Source organism: Dipodomys spectabilis, unplaced genomic scaffold (genome assembly GCF_019054845.1).
Source record: "Dipodomys spectabilis isolate Male_0828 unplaced genomic scaffold, ASM1905484v1 ptg000628l, whole genome shotgun sequence".
NCBI classification, from domain to species: domain Eukaryota; kingdom Metazoa; phylum Chordata; class Mammalia; order Rodentia; family Heteromyidae; genus Dipodomys; species Dipodomys spectabilis.
This window is the reverse complement of record NW_024871305.1, coordinates 1,105,538-1,118,667: the sequence shown is the minus strand read 5'-3', so window position 1 is coordinate 1,118,667 and position 13,130 is coordinate 1,105,538. Positions and strand designations below refer to the sequence as shown.

The 13,130-nt window shown below is 49.9% G+C and overlaps 1 protein-coding gene across 1 annotated transcript in view; it reads left to right on the top strand.

Moving 5' to 3' along the window:
• Cdh13 (cadherin 13) overlaps positions 1–13,130 on the top strand; it is a 726,505-nt gene that overhangs the window by 677,848 nt on the left and 35,527 nt on the right. Inside the window, exons 9-10 of the mRNA XM_042671463.1 lie at positions 3,412–3,594; positions 4,124–4,377. Of these exons, the coding sequence (XP_042527397.1) occupies positions 3,412–3,594; positions 4,124–4,377 (437 nt within the window). The remainder of the gene's footprint in view (positions 1–3,411; positions 3,595–4,123; positions 4,378–13,130) is intronic.

The following is a 13,130-nucleotide window of genomic DNA, read 5'->3' as shown; positions in this document are numbered from 1 at the left end:
CCTGTACCACACACTGCTACAGACACCCCCCACCAAGAACTGTGCAGCCTCTTATACAGTTAATATAATTTCATCAGTATATATTTATTATATATTTTCCAGCCTATAATCTCTATGAGAAAATATACCATGTCTGCTTTGTTTACTAGTGTACCCCTAGATGAGTAGTTAAGAGGATGGATGTATAGAGGAATGGTAATATACAGAGGACAGAGGATGGATGGATGGATGGATGGATGGGTAGATGGATGGATGATGAATAATTGGATGGATGCATAGATGGATACATGGATGAATGGATGAGTAATAATTGGATGGATGAGTAGATGCATACTTGGATGGATGGATGGATGGATGGGTGGGTGCATGATGGGTGAATGGACTGTTGGATGGATGGGTGGATATATACATGGATGAATGAGTAAGTGCATGGATAGGTGGGTGGATGGATGGATGATGGATAGATAACAGGTAGATGGATAGATAATAACAAGTAATGGGTAGACAACAAATGGGTAGACGATAGGCAGATGTGGCTGTTAACCCCTCACTGCCTTAAGGACTGGGGAGATCAGTATGCTTGCACACTCTGAGCACATCATCGCCTTCCCATTCTACTTGGGTTCATTTGCTCACACCCTAAGCCAGTGTTGTATTCAAGCCCTTTAGAAGATATTGCAGCATGAAGATCTCGTCGTTGGGAGTCTTTTAGACATGGCTGCAAAAGGGCTTTGTTTACTCATCATTCATCAGCTCTGCAGACCCAGGCGCTAAAGGTCAGGGTTGACTTCTCGACCAAGCACGGTTGATTAACACAGTGGTAGGCCTCCAAAATCAGAAAGAAAGAAAAAACATACCAAAATTTGACTTTCAAAGTCAAATGTTAATTGCCTCACATCACAAAAATGAATTTTTAAAGCCCATGAAAATGTATTATGGCAAAAGGGGCCAATGAATGCAAAGTGCCATGAGTCCACACAAGTCATCCTGCAGGCTCTGCTGGAGACGGGCTGGAAACAGGAGAGGACCTTGCACCCCTGCCTTCCAGAACATTCACGCAAATGGAGGCACCAGTCAGTGACTCCGCCCCTCAGGGTCTTTCCTGTGTGGCTTCTCCCTCCACATCTTCTCAGCCCTCTGCTCCCACTTCCAGCTAAGATCACCCACTCCTTCATTCTCTGCGCCCTGGGAGGGGCTGGAGATAAAGCAGACAGGAAGTCACCCGCCTCCTCCAATCATAGCTGTACGGTGCTCTTAGCCATGTGACACGTGGGTGCACAGGTGGGCCGTCTTCTCACCCGTGCATTCCAGGTAACAGCTTCTCTACCTGGCACGGGGTCGGCACGCTCTAGTCTAGCATACCGCAGGCCTGTGTGATTGCCTTCCTGTTCCTAAGGTACAGGCGTCAGAGCCTGTAGACAGCTTAGGTGATAATGTCCACTGCGACCGGCCGGAATAGAGCTCTGGACAGCCACAGGAAGGCCTGCACATGGCTATCAAGAGTGAGCCTGAGTAGCAACTATGACTCGAATCCAAGAGACTCAGGTCTGATCTTTGGTTCACTACAGACTTTGGATTGGGGTCTCCCTTACTTTCTTCTCTCTGCCACCATCTTCATCTGCAAACAAGGGGTTAGAGAGCACCTGTCTCCACAGCCCCTCCTGGACACAGGGTAGACAGAAGTAATCGATCAAGTACTGCACCACACTCAGGCCCAATACCTAGTCAGAGTGCCCGGTCCAGCCACAATGACAGGCAGTCAGGTGGACACATGCTTGCCATCCTCAGAATTGGACTTATCCTGTTTCTTACTCCTAGAATATGTATTAGAATTTTCTGGGCAGAAAAGTCTGACTCCCAGAACTTTCCTTGGTCAACTGAATTGAAATAGGACCCAGGGATTTTTTTAAGCTCCATAGGCGATTCTCCTCTGGATGAGAACTGTGAGTTGAGTTTTCCAGCTCAGAAATTCCAAACTTCTGACAGGAGGGACAGAGAGAAGACCAGTAGACTTTCCTTAGCCAAGAATCAGAGAAATCCAGTCAGAATAGTCACCACGGGACCATTTCCGTGCAATAGCACCATTGGCATCCTGCCTTTCCCGGAGGTTTTCCACCCTGGTACCCCAGCTCAGAATCTTCCAGCACCTCTTTCATGGCAGACAAACAACTCATCCAGGTTTGCTGAGGTATGATAGACAAATTAGTTCCTTCCCCGCCCCATCCCCTCCACTGAGGCCCCAAGATTGAGCCTCACGATTAATGGTTTGAAAGTCAATTAATCTGTGGCTGCTTTTGAAACCTCATTCCTCAAATTACTCCTTTTGGAACACAAGGCCTTTCTGACATCATCTTTACATTCGCGTTGTTACTAATTGAAATTCCAAGGTATTTCTTCTTGCTGTCAGCTCGTTGGTGTTAACCTGTTTATAAAATATTTGCAAACAGATTACTATTCACCCATAGTGTGTCAGAGGTAAGCACTTGAACAATACTTTATGCTTCCAGCTCAAAGGAAATGTGCTAATGATTGCTCATGAAATTCTCTGTCCATGGGACAGCTAATTTTTCATTTATTGATTGATTTCACCACACCTACTTGCAACAAGTATTTGAGATGTAGTACAATAAAAACACAAGTACAAGCAGGCTCTGGACCATTGATCTGTTTCCTTACCAAATGGGCTTTTAGTTGTATGAGTTGGAGGCCAAGAGCTGGGAGGGCTGGAACTGGTTTTCTTCTTCATGAGGAAGAAGGCAGGCATTTCCAGCCCCAAACCTTGGTTTATAAGTCCCAAATCTCTGGTTATCAGATCATTTGGCAGCTGGGGTGGGAAAGGCTCAAAAACATAAGCAAATAAAAATGCAAAGACTCAACACCACCATAGAGTTCCTTTCTGCTTCCCCGATGGTTCAGAGCCACCATCTTTTCTCCTCTGGCTGGCCAGCAACACCGTACCCAGGTTATGTGGGAGACTAGTCTCATGGCTTCACCTAAGGCCAAGGAAATCTGAGAGGCGGAGTTACAATCCTCCTGGGCTATTAGTTATTAAATTAGATGCTATGTGTAATGGACCCAATAACATGCATACAGCAAGAGGTCTGTACATAGTCTCCACTCTGTTGTTGTTTTAATAATGACAGCCAGGTCCTGCCGCTCATACCCGTAATTCTAGCTACTCAGGAGGCTGAGCTCTGCAGATTGCATTCCAAACCAGCCCAGAGGAAAGTCTAAGACTCTTATCTCCAATTAACCAGCAAAAAGCCGGCAGTGGAAGTATGGCTCAAGTGGTAGAGCCCCAGCCTTGCGCAAATAAAAAGCTCAAGGGCAGCACCCAGTCCTGAGCTCGAGTCCCGGGACACACACGGACACACACACAATAGTGACCATCGGTATCTGCCTCGTGTGCAGTTTCAAGCGACGGTGGAGGAAGGAGCCGTGGGAGTCATCGTGAACTTGACCGTGGAGGACAAGGACGACCCCACCACGGGCGCGTGGAGGGCCGCCTACACCATCATCAACGGAAACCCGGGGCAGAGCTTCGAGATCCACACCAACCCGCAGACCAACGAGGGGATGCTGTCCGTGGTCAAGGTGAGTCCTCAGGCCTGGCTCTGTCCCCAGCGCCCACCTCTGCTCAGGCCCCGTCAGAGGGACTGGGTACGAAGTGGCCGCCCCTCGTGGCGCATGCGCAAACTGACTGCAGGGGGAGGGGGGGGGGCCCAGTCTGCCCTTGGTGGCGCATGCGCTTCCTGACCCCCCTGGCTGCCCTTCGCGGCACATGTGCACCCTGACACCCACCACCACCACTGTCTTTGGTGGCGCATGTGCATCCAGACATCCCAACCACGCCCCCCCCCCCCCCCCGTCCTTGGCAGAGCATGCGCATCATGACACCCTCCCCCCCCCTCCTTGGCAGCGCATGCGTACCCTGACCCCCCCCCCCCGTGTCCCTGGCGGCGCATGCGCACCCTGACCCCCCCCCCCCCGGTCCTTGGCGGCGCATGCGCACCCTGACCCCCCCCCCCCCCGTCCTTGGCGGCGTATGCGCACCCTGACCCCCCCCCCCCCGTGTCCCTGGCGGCGCATGCGCATCCTGACCCCCTCCCCGTCCGCTCCCCAGCCCCTGGACTATGAGATCTCGGCCTTCCACACCTTGCTGATCAAAGTGGAAAACGAGGAGCCGCTGGTCCCCGACGTCTCCTACGGCCCCAGCTCCACCGCGACGGTCCACATCACTGTCCTCGATGTCAACGAGGGTCCTGTCTTCTACCCAGACCCCATGGCGGTGACCAAGCTGGAGAACATCTCCGTGGGCAGCGTGCTGCTCACGGTGAACGCCACGGACCCCGACTCGCTGCAGCACCAGACCATCAGGTGGGGCTCGGTGTGGGGAGCGGGGGGGGGGCTGGAGGGGGGGAGGCCGGGAGGGAGGGAGGCGGGGGCGGGAGAGGCGGGGGGGAGAGGCGGGGGGGGGAGAGGCGGGGGGGGAGGCGGGGGGGGGAGAGGCGGGGGGGGGAGAGGCGGGGGGGGGGGGAGAGGCGGGGGGGGGGAGAGGCGGGGGGGGGGAGAGGCGGGGAGGGGGAGAGGCGGGGGGGGGGAGAGGCGGGGGGGGGGGGGAGGCGGGGAGGGCGGCGCCCAGCGAGGAGCTCGTGGCCCGTGGAACGGGACGGGGGGCGCTGGGTGGTGAGAGCGGCCCCGGGGCGCGGCCCAGGCCAGGCTGGCCCGCGTGCGGGGCAGCTTCAGGCCGGGCGGACGCTGGCTCCCAGGCCGGAGGGCCGCAGGCCGGGCGCAGCAAGGTGACTCTGCGTCGGCCGGCGTCCGCCCGTGGGGAGCGCGGCCGCTGGGGGCCCTGGCGCCTGCGGGCCCGGGGCCCAGCACACAGCGGGCCAGGCCCCGCCCCAGCCCAGCTGGAGGCCGCTCTCACAGAGATGAAATGGGGGTGGCGGCCACCGGGCCGGTGACCGGTGGCCGGTGGCCGGAGAGGCCTCCCAGGAGGCGGCTCCCAGCAGACCGAGGTCCGTGCGCAGTGAGAAGCGCGGTCTGGCCGGGCTGCGTGTGCAGAGGGGAAGCAGGGCTGCTGGGGGAGCCAGGCTGGGACACTTCCACGGAATTCCCCGGCAGATCCGGTGACCTTGGGAGCTGTGTCGTGCTTGCTGCTGCTCTAATGATCCTGCAGGGAGCAGGCCGTGGAGGAGGGAGGAACTTCACTCTGAGAACTCTTTCATTTTTATCTCAAGGAGAACTCTGAACATAGCTGACCAAAAGCCAAAAAGAAAACACTACTGACCCCACTAGCTGCCTCTAGCAGTCCCAATACCCGGCCACAGAGCTGTAATGGGCCCTTCCTTCACACAGCACTGTGGTGTCCCCATCTTGGGGTGAGCCTTTGTGTCTCTGGGTCCCTTTCCATTGATCTGTTCTCTGGGCATATACTCTGCTCTTGTCCCCCTCTATCTCTCCTTTTCTCTCTTTCCCTCTTCATCCTTCTTTCTCCCCACTACTGGTCCTCCTCTCTCCCTTTCTCTCTCCATTTATTTCTTCCCTTCTACTCTTCCTCCATTTGCCTTTATTCCTCTCCTCCTCTTCTTCCTCTTCCTCAAGACAGAAATCAGGCATGTTAAAAGTCCTTGAGAGCCGGGCACCGGTGGCTCATGCCTGTAGTCCTAGCTACTCAGGAGGCTGAGATCTGAGGATTGCGATCCAAAGCCAGCCTGGGCAAGAAAGTCTGTGAGAGTCTTATCTCCAGTAAACCACCAGAAAAGTGGAAGTGGCACTGTGGCTCAAGTGGTAGAGCGCTCATCGTGAGCTGAAGAGCTGAGGGACAGCGCCCAGGCCCAGAGTTCAGGCCCCACGACCAACAAAACAAAACAGAAAAGTCCATGAGACCCACTCTTTGCCAGTGGTTCAGTAATGGTGAATTTCTTGCTTTTGGCTTGTGTCTTATCTTTACTACAAAGTAGAGGTAGTTCATAGAGGTAACTTTTGAAAAGTCAGTTATACACAAAGAAAGAAAGGAAATGTCCCTGTCACTTCCCCGCCCCTTCACATCGCCCCCAGGAAGTCCTTTTTGACAGGGTGGGTTGGGCCCCTTCAGTCATGTATTCTCTGTCTCAGAACCAGACATTTTTTTACTTCCCAGCATGTAGCAAACAGCTGTCCATGTTAAGAAATAATCCCATTATTTTTCATCTCTGAATAATACACAAGTATTCCATTACAGGGATCTACTCATTTGCCTTTTGCATTTCCAGATTGAATACTTAACACTGTGTCTAATTGTTTGCAATTTTTTTTAAGATATTAGGCCTGCCTGTAGCTACATTATTTAATGCATCATTAATTTTCTGAAGATAAGTCTCTGCAAAGACTTTTCTGGAGCAAATGTATTGATATTGTGAAGGCTTTCTGAGATACACAGAAATCCTTGGCTTTTATATCCAGGCAGTCCAATTTTATCTGTTTTTCCTTATGATTTCTAAATTGGTGTAGAGATCGTATTGATACTGACGTGTCCTAGAACAGAGCAGCTGTCAGGCCTATCTGCCCTCCTGCTGCATGGTGGGACTTGGGCACCCTCCATCTGCCCCCAAATCTTGGGACTCTTCCAAGCTCTCCTGGGGAGTTGACCCATGCAGTGAGCCTGTTGGCTAGTTGATGGTAGAAGGAGCATCTCCATGGTGCTGGTGCTAACGTGGGAATTCACAGCTATGTCTGCTCAGTTCTCCTCTGTGACGCGATGACCCCAGGGGACTGGCCTTTCCACTGGGTCCCTGATTTGGTTATGTTGTAGATGCAGCTAGCAGCTAAGACATCCGAGCAGCCTGGGAGGGCTACTCCATCCTCTGTACAATCAGGGATTCCGTGCAAGCATCCTGGTAGCAATTCCTATTCTAAACATTTTTCAGACAGAAGTCATCCTGTCCAGACTCTGTGGCAAACAATTTCACAGCAGCAACTTTGCCTACACATTGAATATATAAGATCTGTGCGAAGGAAAAATATTGCCCCTACCCACGTAAAATTACATATACTGCTCAACATTTTTTTTTTCTTGGCGGGGGAGGGAGAGAGCCATTTATCCAGGGCGTCTTGCAAGCGTATATCAAACACTATGTCTGCAGCAAATAAGTTTGGCTGAATACCTCAGGAAAATCTAGAGTGATATCGGTTCAGAAACAACAGAAGTGTGGGTTTTCCTCACTTAAAACAAGTTCAGAGCAGAGTGGCCGGCTGGGGCAGTAGGACAGCGTTCAGGGAAGTCAGGACCCCCCTCCCACCCCGGGGCCTCATTGTTTACCAGCCTCTTCCTCATGACCTGTGGTGGCTGCTAGGGCTCCAGACTCCAGCCTTCATATCTGTATTCCAGACCACAAGGGGGAAGGGCGGGAAGAGAAAGAGGGATATTTCCTGTCTGTTCTATTCAAATCTCATTAGCCAAAATTGGTCATACGACCACCCCCACTTTCAGGAGATAGGAATGTAGTCACTTGACTAGATGGCAGTATGTTAGCTTCTAAAACTGAAGTTTTCTACTGAAGAACAGTGGACATCAGGAGGTGACTAGCAGATTCAGCCATGTGGAGAGAACCTTCCAATCCAATACAAAAACTACAGGATAAAGGCTGGAGGAGTGGCTCAACTGGTAAAAGCTCTTGCCTAAATTCAATCTACTGTATAGAATTAGTATTAGTCATCATTCCATAACTGTAACAAAACACCTGGGATAATAAAAAAGAAAGGTTCCAGGGGTTCAGTTCCAGAGATTGCAACCTGTGATCAAGTTGGATGTTGTTTGGGCCTGAGGTGAGGTAGCTCACCGCAGCACGTGAACTATATGCTCACCCTAGCACAGCTAGGACACAAAGACAGGAAGTAGGAGGGGCAGCTCCCATTGGCCCTTGGAGGCCACGCCTCCTATGACCTAACTTCCTCCCATGAGGCCCATCACTTCCCAGGAGCACCAGGGGTTGAGGAGAGTTATCCCAAGTGTAGCATCCAGAGACACTGGAATTTTGCACATTTAAGGTAGCAGGTGAGTGTGTTGCTAGATGACACTACTAGAATGAAATGCAGGGATCTCCGCTGTTCATTTATGCACTCAAAAGTGTGTGTGCAAGAAGGGCTCACTACGGGCTTGGCACATAGTCAGTAGTGAAAGAACATTCCATGTTGAACCTGTACAGGGAGCTGGAGCTCACAAGAGCACAGAGCCACAAAGGAGAAATTAACAAAATAAAGTAAAACTGAAATTAACCAATCCCAAATATCCATGATGTCAGGACAACTTACATATTGCATTTACTATTCACAGGACAACTCCTGTATTTCTAAACTATTGGTACATCTCACCTGGCAAGAAGGAATGTCTCAGTAGACACCAGGGGAACAGGTGGCAGTTAGTTATTGACAGTTTTTCAACGTTCAATTGATTCAAAAAGAAAACTGGACAAAAATTTTTAAAGTTTCAGTTTTTTCAGGAAAATAAATGTTCTTGTAACATAAATGCATTCTAATATATTTCAGATGATTTGGGAATGAGGCCTACTGTAGACTGGAAAAATCTTTAGAAGCTTAAAAGCTTAAAAGTATTTTCAGGGGGTTTGTTTGTTTTTTGTTGTTGTTTGGGAGTTTTGGTTTGTTTGGTTTTTGTTGTTTTTTTGCAATTTTGAGGTTTGAACTCAGGGATTTGTGTTTACTTCACAAGCAGATTACATACACTACCACCTGAACCATACCTCCAGCCATTCTTGCTGTTTATTTTGTTAATAGGGTCTTGATTTTGCCCCAAGTGAGCCTTGCTGTGATCCCCTAGCTACATTTCCCAAGTGGCTAGGATGACATATGCACCAGACAGAACCCAGCTTTTTCTGTTAAGATAGGATCTCCCAAACTGATTTGTCTGGGTTGGCCTCAAACTTCAAACCTCTCAATCTGCACCTCCCCAAGAAACAGGGATTATAGTCGTGAGCCTCCACTGTCTGACCCGGGTTCAGTGGCCTTCAAAAAATCAAAGCCCAGTGGGGGCCTGGCCTAAATGCAAGAACTCACAGCACAAGCTCAGGCACTGGGTTAGGAGAGTCAGCGAACATTTTTGTGCATGAGCAGACATAAGCTATTATTCTTTTTAATTTTCAAACATTGATTAAGGTTTAGCAGGCAGGAAAACATTTCTGAATGGCCTTGTTTTAAATGGGTCCCAGGCAGGGTCATCAACCCCAGAGGGGTGCCAGTGGAACACAGGCCCAGGAAAGTTACATAAAGAGCCTTTTCCAGCACCAAGCCTTCTTCAGAAGCCTTGATCCAGGTGGAGCCCATGCTCCGAACACAGCGCACCTGAATGAGATCCAAACTAGCCCTCCTCCCTCTGAAAACCACACTCCTTCCTCCTGATTTCCGTGGAGCTCTGTCTAGGTGTGTTTTCGATCCCTGCATCCAAACTAGAAAGAATGCAGCATGGAATAATGAAAACTCCACCCCAAAAGAGTATTTCAATGCCCAATTTCAACTTTTGCTGGCCTTCCTGCCTCTTACCAGGCCCTTTTCTTCAACACCTCGTTTAATACTGATCACTTTTAAGGAAAATCACACACACACACACACACACACACACACACAACATGAAATTCGTCATTGGCTGGCAGAGGGAGCTTTTATTCTGGACTTCTAAGACTTCTGTTAGCAGAAAGTGAGTCAAGTAGCTTGCTATCCTCAGAAACAGAGAAGACCAGAACATGGAGGGGCTAGCCACTTATGAAGAAGAGGGAGGGCTTTGAACCCCCCCAAAAAATCATGTTTCAAAACCAGACTTAAGCATCTTATATGAGGTGACTCCCACCTTTAAATTTTTAATCACAAGCTAAAGGCTAAATAATAACACTTCTACCTGGGGAAATTAAGAAGAGCATTTCCATCTATTAAAATATATTATTGATGTTTTATCTTAATTAAAAGTGGTGACTGACCCCAATAATCAGATTTGGGGAGAGGTTGGGGGGGTTGTTGTTTTTAATGAGTTAAGATATTTCTTTCTGGAGTCAACAAAGACAAAGCTTGAGATATAAATGAGCCATTTGCGGTGGTGCCTTTGTACTTTTTAATTAAAGTGATGTCCTTCCGTTGGAAGTTATGGTAGCAATGCATTTTATTGCCTCTCTGCTGTGGAATTTTTAATTATTTATGTAAATGTATTAGCACAGCCAGCCTTATTTTTAGTGGTCAGATTTTCCCCCTTCTGAGAGTACCAATGGGAAACAAGGCCTCATTAATTACATAAATGAATTTTTTTAAGTGTAACATCACCATTGTCTAAAAATAGAAGCTTGGTTTTTATAATGACCTAGAGACAAACGTTTTCACTATTCACTTCAGTTACAGCTAGCCATGTAGCTAAACAGTGGAAAGGTGGTTTTTTGTTTTTTTTTTTTTAACTAATTGTCCAGCTTCTTGAGTCATCTGTCTGCATATCTTCTTATACATTCACTGGGGAAGCAGACTTTCTTAGTTGTAAACATATCTTCAAATTGGCGACATTTGAATATAATTACAGTGGTCCTTGTCAGCCAGGGAAATTAATTCTCAGAACCAGTATAGAAAGCATTCACAAATGTTAGCGTTGTTTCTTGTTGGATATTTTTAGCGTTGTTGGATCTGCTTAGCGTTTTTCTTTCATTTAGATCAAGGCATTTGGACTAGAGCAGGGTCGCTATCTATATAGTGAGATGGAAAGGTGGACCTTCAGGAATGCAAGGAAAGAGCCCAAGCTTTTGGTTATCTGAGACCAGCTGCCAATCACCAACACTAGCCAGCCAATGAACACATGAGAGCCTGAAAGGGGCTGACCCCAGCTGTGGCTCCCCTACAGGAATGACCCTGTAGGCTGTCATGTGACCAAGCACCGCTCCCAAAATGCTTTGCAGACAACTCTGCTGTTTAATGGAGGGCTGGCTCTCCTTGTGTGTTCTAATGGCACTGTTGAGCCCTCTGCTCCTAATCTTACCTCAAGGTACCAGCTGATGCCATTAGAACACACAGGGAAAGCCAGAGACGGCACAGAGGGTCCCAAACGCGCTGGCTCAGGGACCAGGAGGCAGAGCAGGAGCAGGTGATCTGGATGCCGGGAGGCCCAGACTAGAGACAAAACTCTGTCATCAGTATCCAGGTGGCATGTGATCCGGAGAGTTTGAGTGAGGGTAGATAAGAAAGGAGGCAGACACAGTCAGCTTGCTGTTCCCGCTACAAGTTCGTGAGGCAAACCATCTTATAAAGAGAAAAGGGCTACAGGGAAGACAGCGCCATTAGAGCCAGCCTTGGCAAAAAGCTAGCAAGATTCCATTTCAGTCCCTGAGCCAGCTACTGTAATGGTGTGCGCCTGTCATCCCAGCTACTCAAGAGGCTGTCCATGGGAGGATTGTGGCCAGAGGCCACAAAAACATGGAACCCTACCTTAAAAAAATAGGGGGGAGAAAGGCTGGGGATACGTGACACTGTGCCTGTCATGCACGTACAAGGTCCCTGAGTTCAAGACCCAGCACTAGCAAAATAAAAGGAGAAGGGAGAGACAGAGAGAAGCAAAGACAAAGAGATAGACAGGGTACTTTGGGCTCACAGTTTGGAAATACCACTCTGATCGTCGGGCCTAGTGACGGATGCTGTGCCCACATAGCATGGCGGAAGCATGCGGCAGGGTAGATAGTATCGGCCTCAGGATAAGCCAGGGAGGAAAAAGAGAGCAAGGACAGTCAGGGCCTCGGGAGCCCCTTTGAGGGCAGCTCTCCAGCCATGGGGCCCTCTCCCAGCAGCGCTGGCGGTGAGGATCGAGCCTTCAGTGCATGGGCCTATAGAGCACATTTCAGACCCAAAATCCAGCACTGGCCTAAACCATGCCTGCCTCACTCTGAAAATTATCAGCTGGGCTTGACATGAAAAGAGAAATCGCTGATTAACAAACAAATAGATAAATAAAATCTAGAGTGCAGCCAGGTGTGGTGGGTGATGTCTGTAGTCCTGGCTGCTCAGGAGGCAGATAGTAGGAGGCTCACAGTTCAAGACCAGCCCAGACAAAATGGTCAAGAGACACCCCATCTCAAAACAGCTATGTGCAGTGGTGTGGGTAGGAGGATCAAAATGTTGGCACAACACTGCATCCTTTGTGCCAGGAATCTGGGGAGACAGCGCAGCAGAGCATTGGTCTTTGAGCTTCCTGCCTGTGATTCCACTGGGCACAGGGCTGTGAGTGATGCCCGGCGTTCCCAAGCACAGACACCAGCAGAAAATACACAGACCCAGGCCCCTCTCAGAGGCGGTCATGGCGCTGCCGGCCTGCAGTCCAGCAGTATGTGCTCAATAAGGTGTCCCTAACCCGAAGCACATGTCAACAAGCGTCCTGGTCTCCTTGACAACACGAGTAGACCAGAGACCATAATCCCGCCAGGAGCAGTGGCTCCTCACGGGCTAACCCGGTGTCTGAGGGGAGGTCAGCGGACTGATGGTCGCCCGCCCTGGCTGGCCTGCGTGCTCAGTGTCTGTCCCCTCTCCTCATGACCCAGGTACGGACATGAACCACACCTGTGGATCGCAGAAGGAACTCAGCAAATTTTAATTTGTTTGATGAGTAAATTACAAATGAATGATTTCCAAAGTTCATGTTTACCAGGCATGAGACCATAGTGAATCCTATTCAGGAGTTGATAATGCCTCTTTGCCATGGCTTTAAAAAAAAAAAGGATTCCATCAGGGCCTGACTTTAATCAACAGAGCAAATGAAAGCTAATTAAACATCTTCATTTAATTATTACTTGAAGCTCTTCCTGGTTTGCACCTCCCCTGGAGCTTTGGAGACGAGAGGAGTTGTCTCTCCCTGGCCCTCTCCCCCAGCACCCCTGGATGGGCCCTCAGCACCCCCTAGAAGGGGCCCCCAGCCTCCTTGGACAGGCCTCAGCCCCCGGGACAGGCCACAGCATGGCGCTGCCCAGGCCGCTCTGCAGCCAGGCCCCTCTCACCACGAATGAGTGTGGTGCACAAATGCAGCTAGAGCCTGTCCTCTTTTACACACACACACACACACACACACACACACACACACGTATTTGCCCAACTTCCTTCACTCAACAGAATATTTGGGGGGCTCC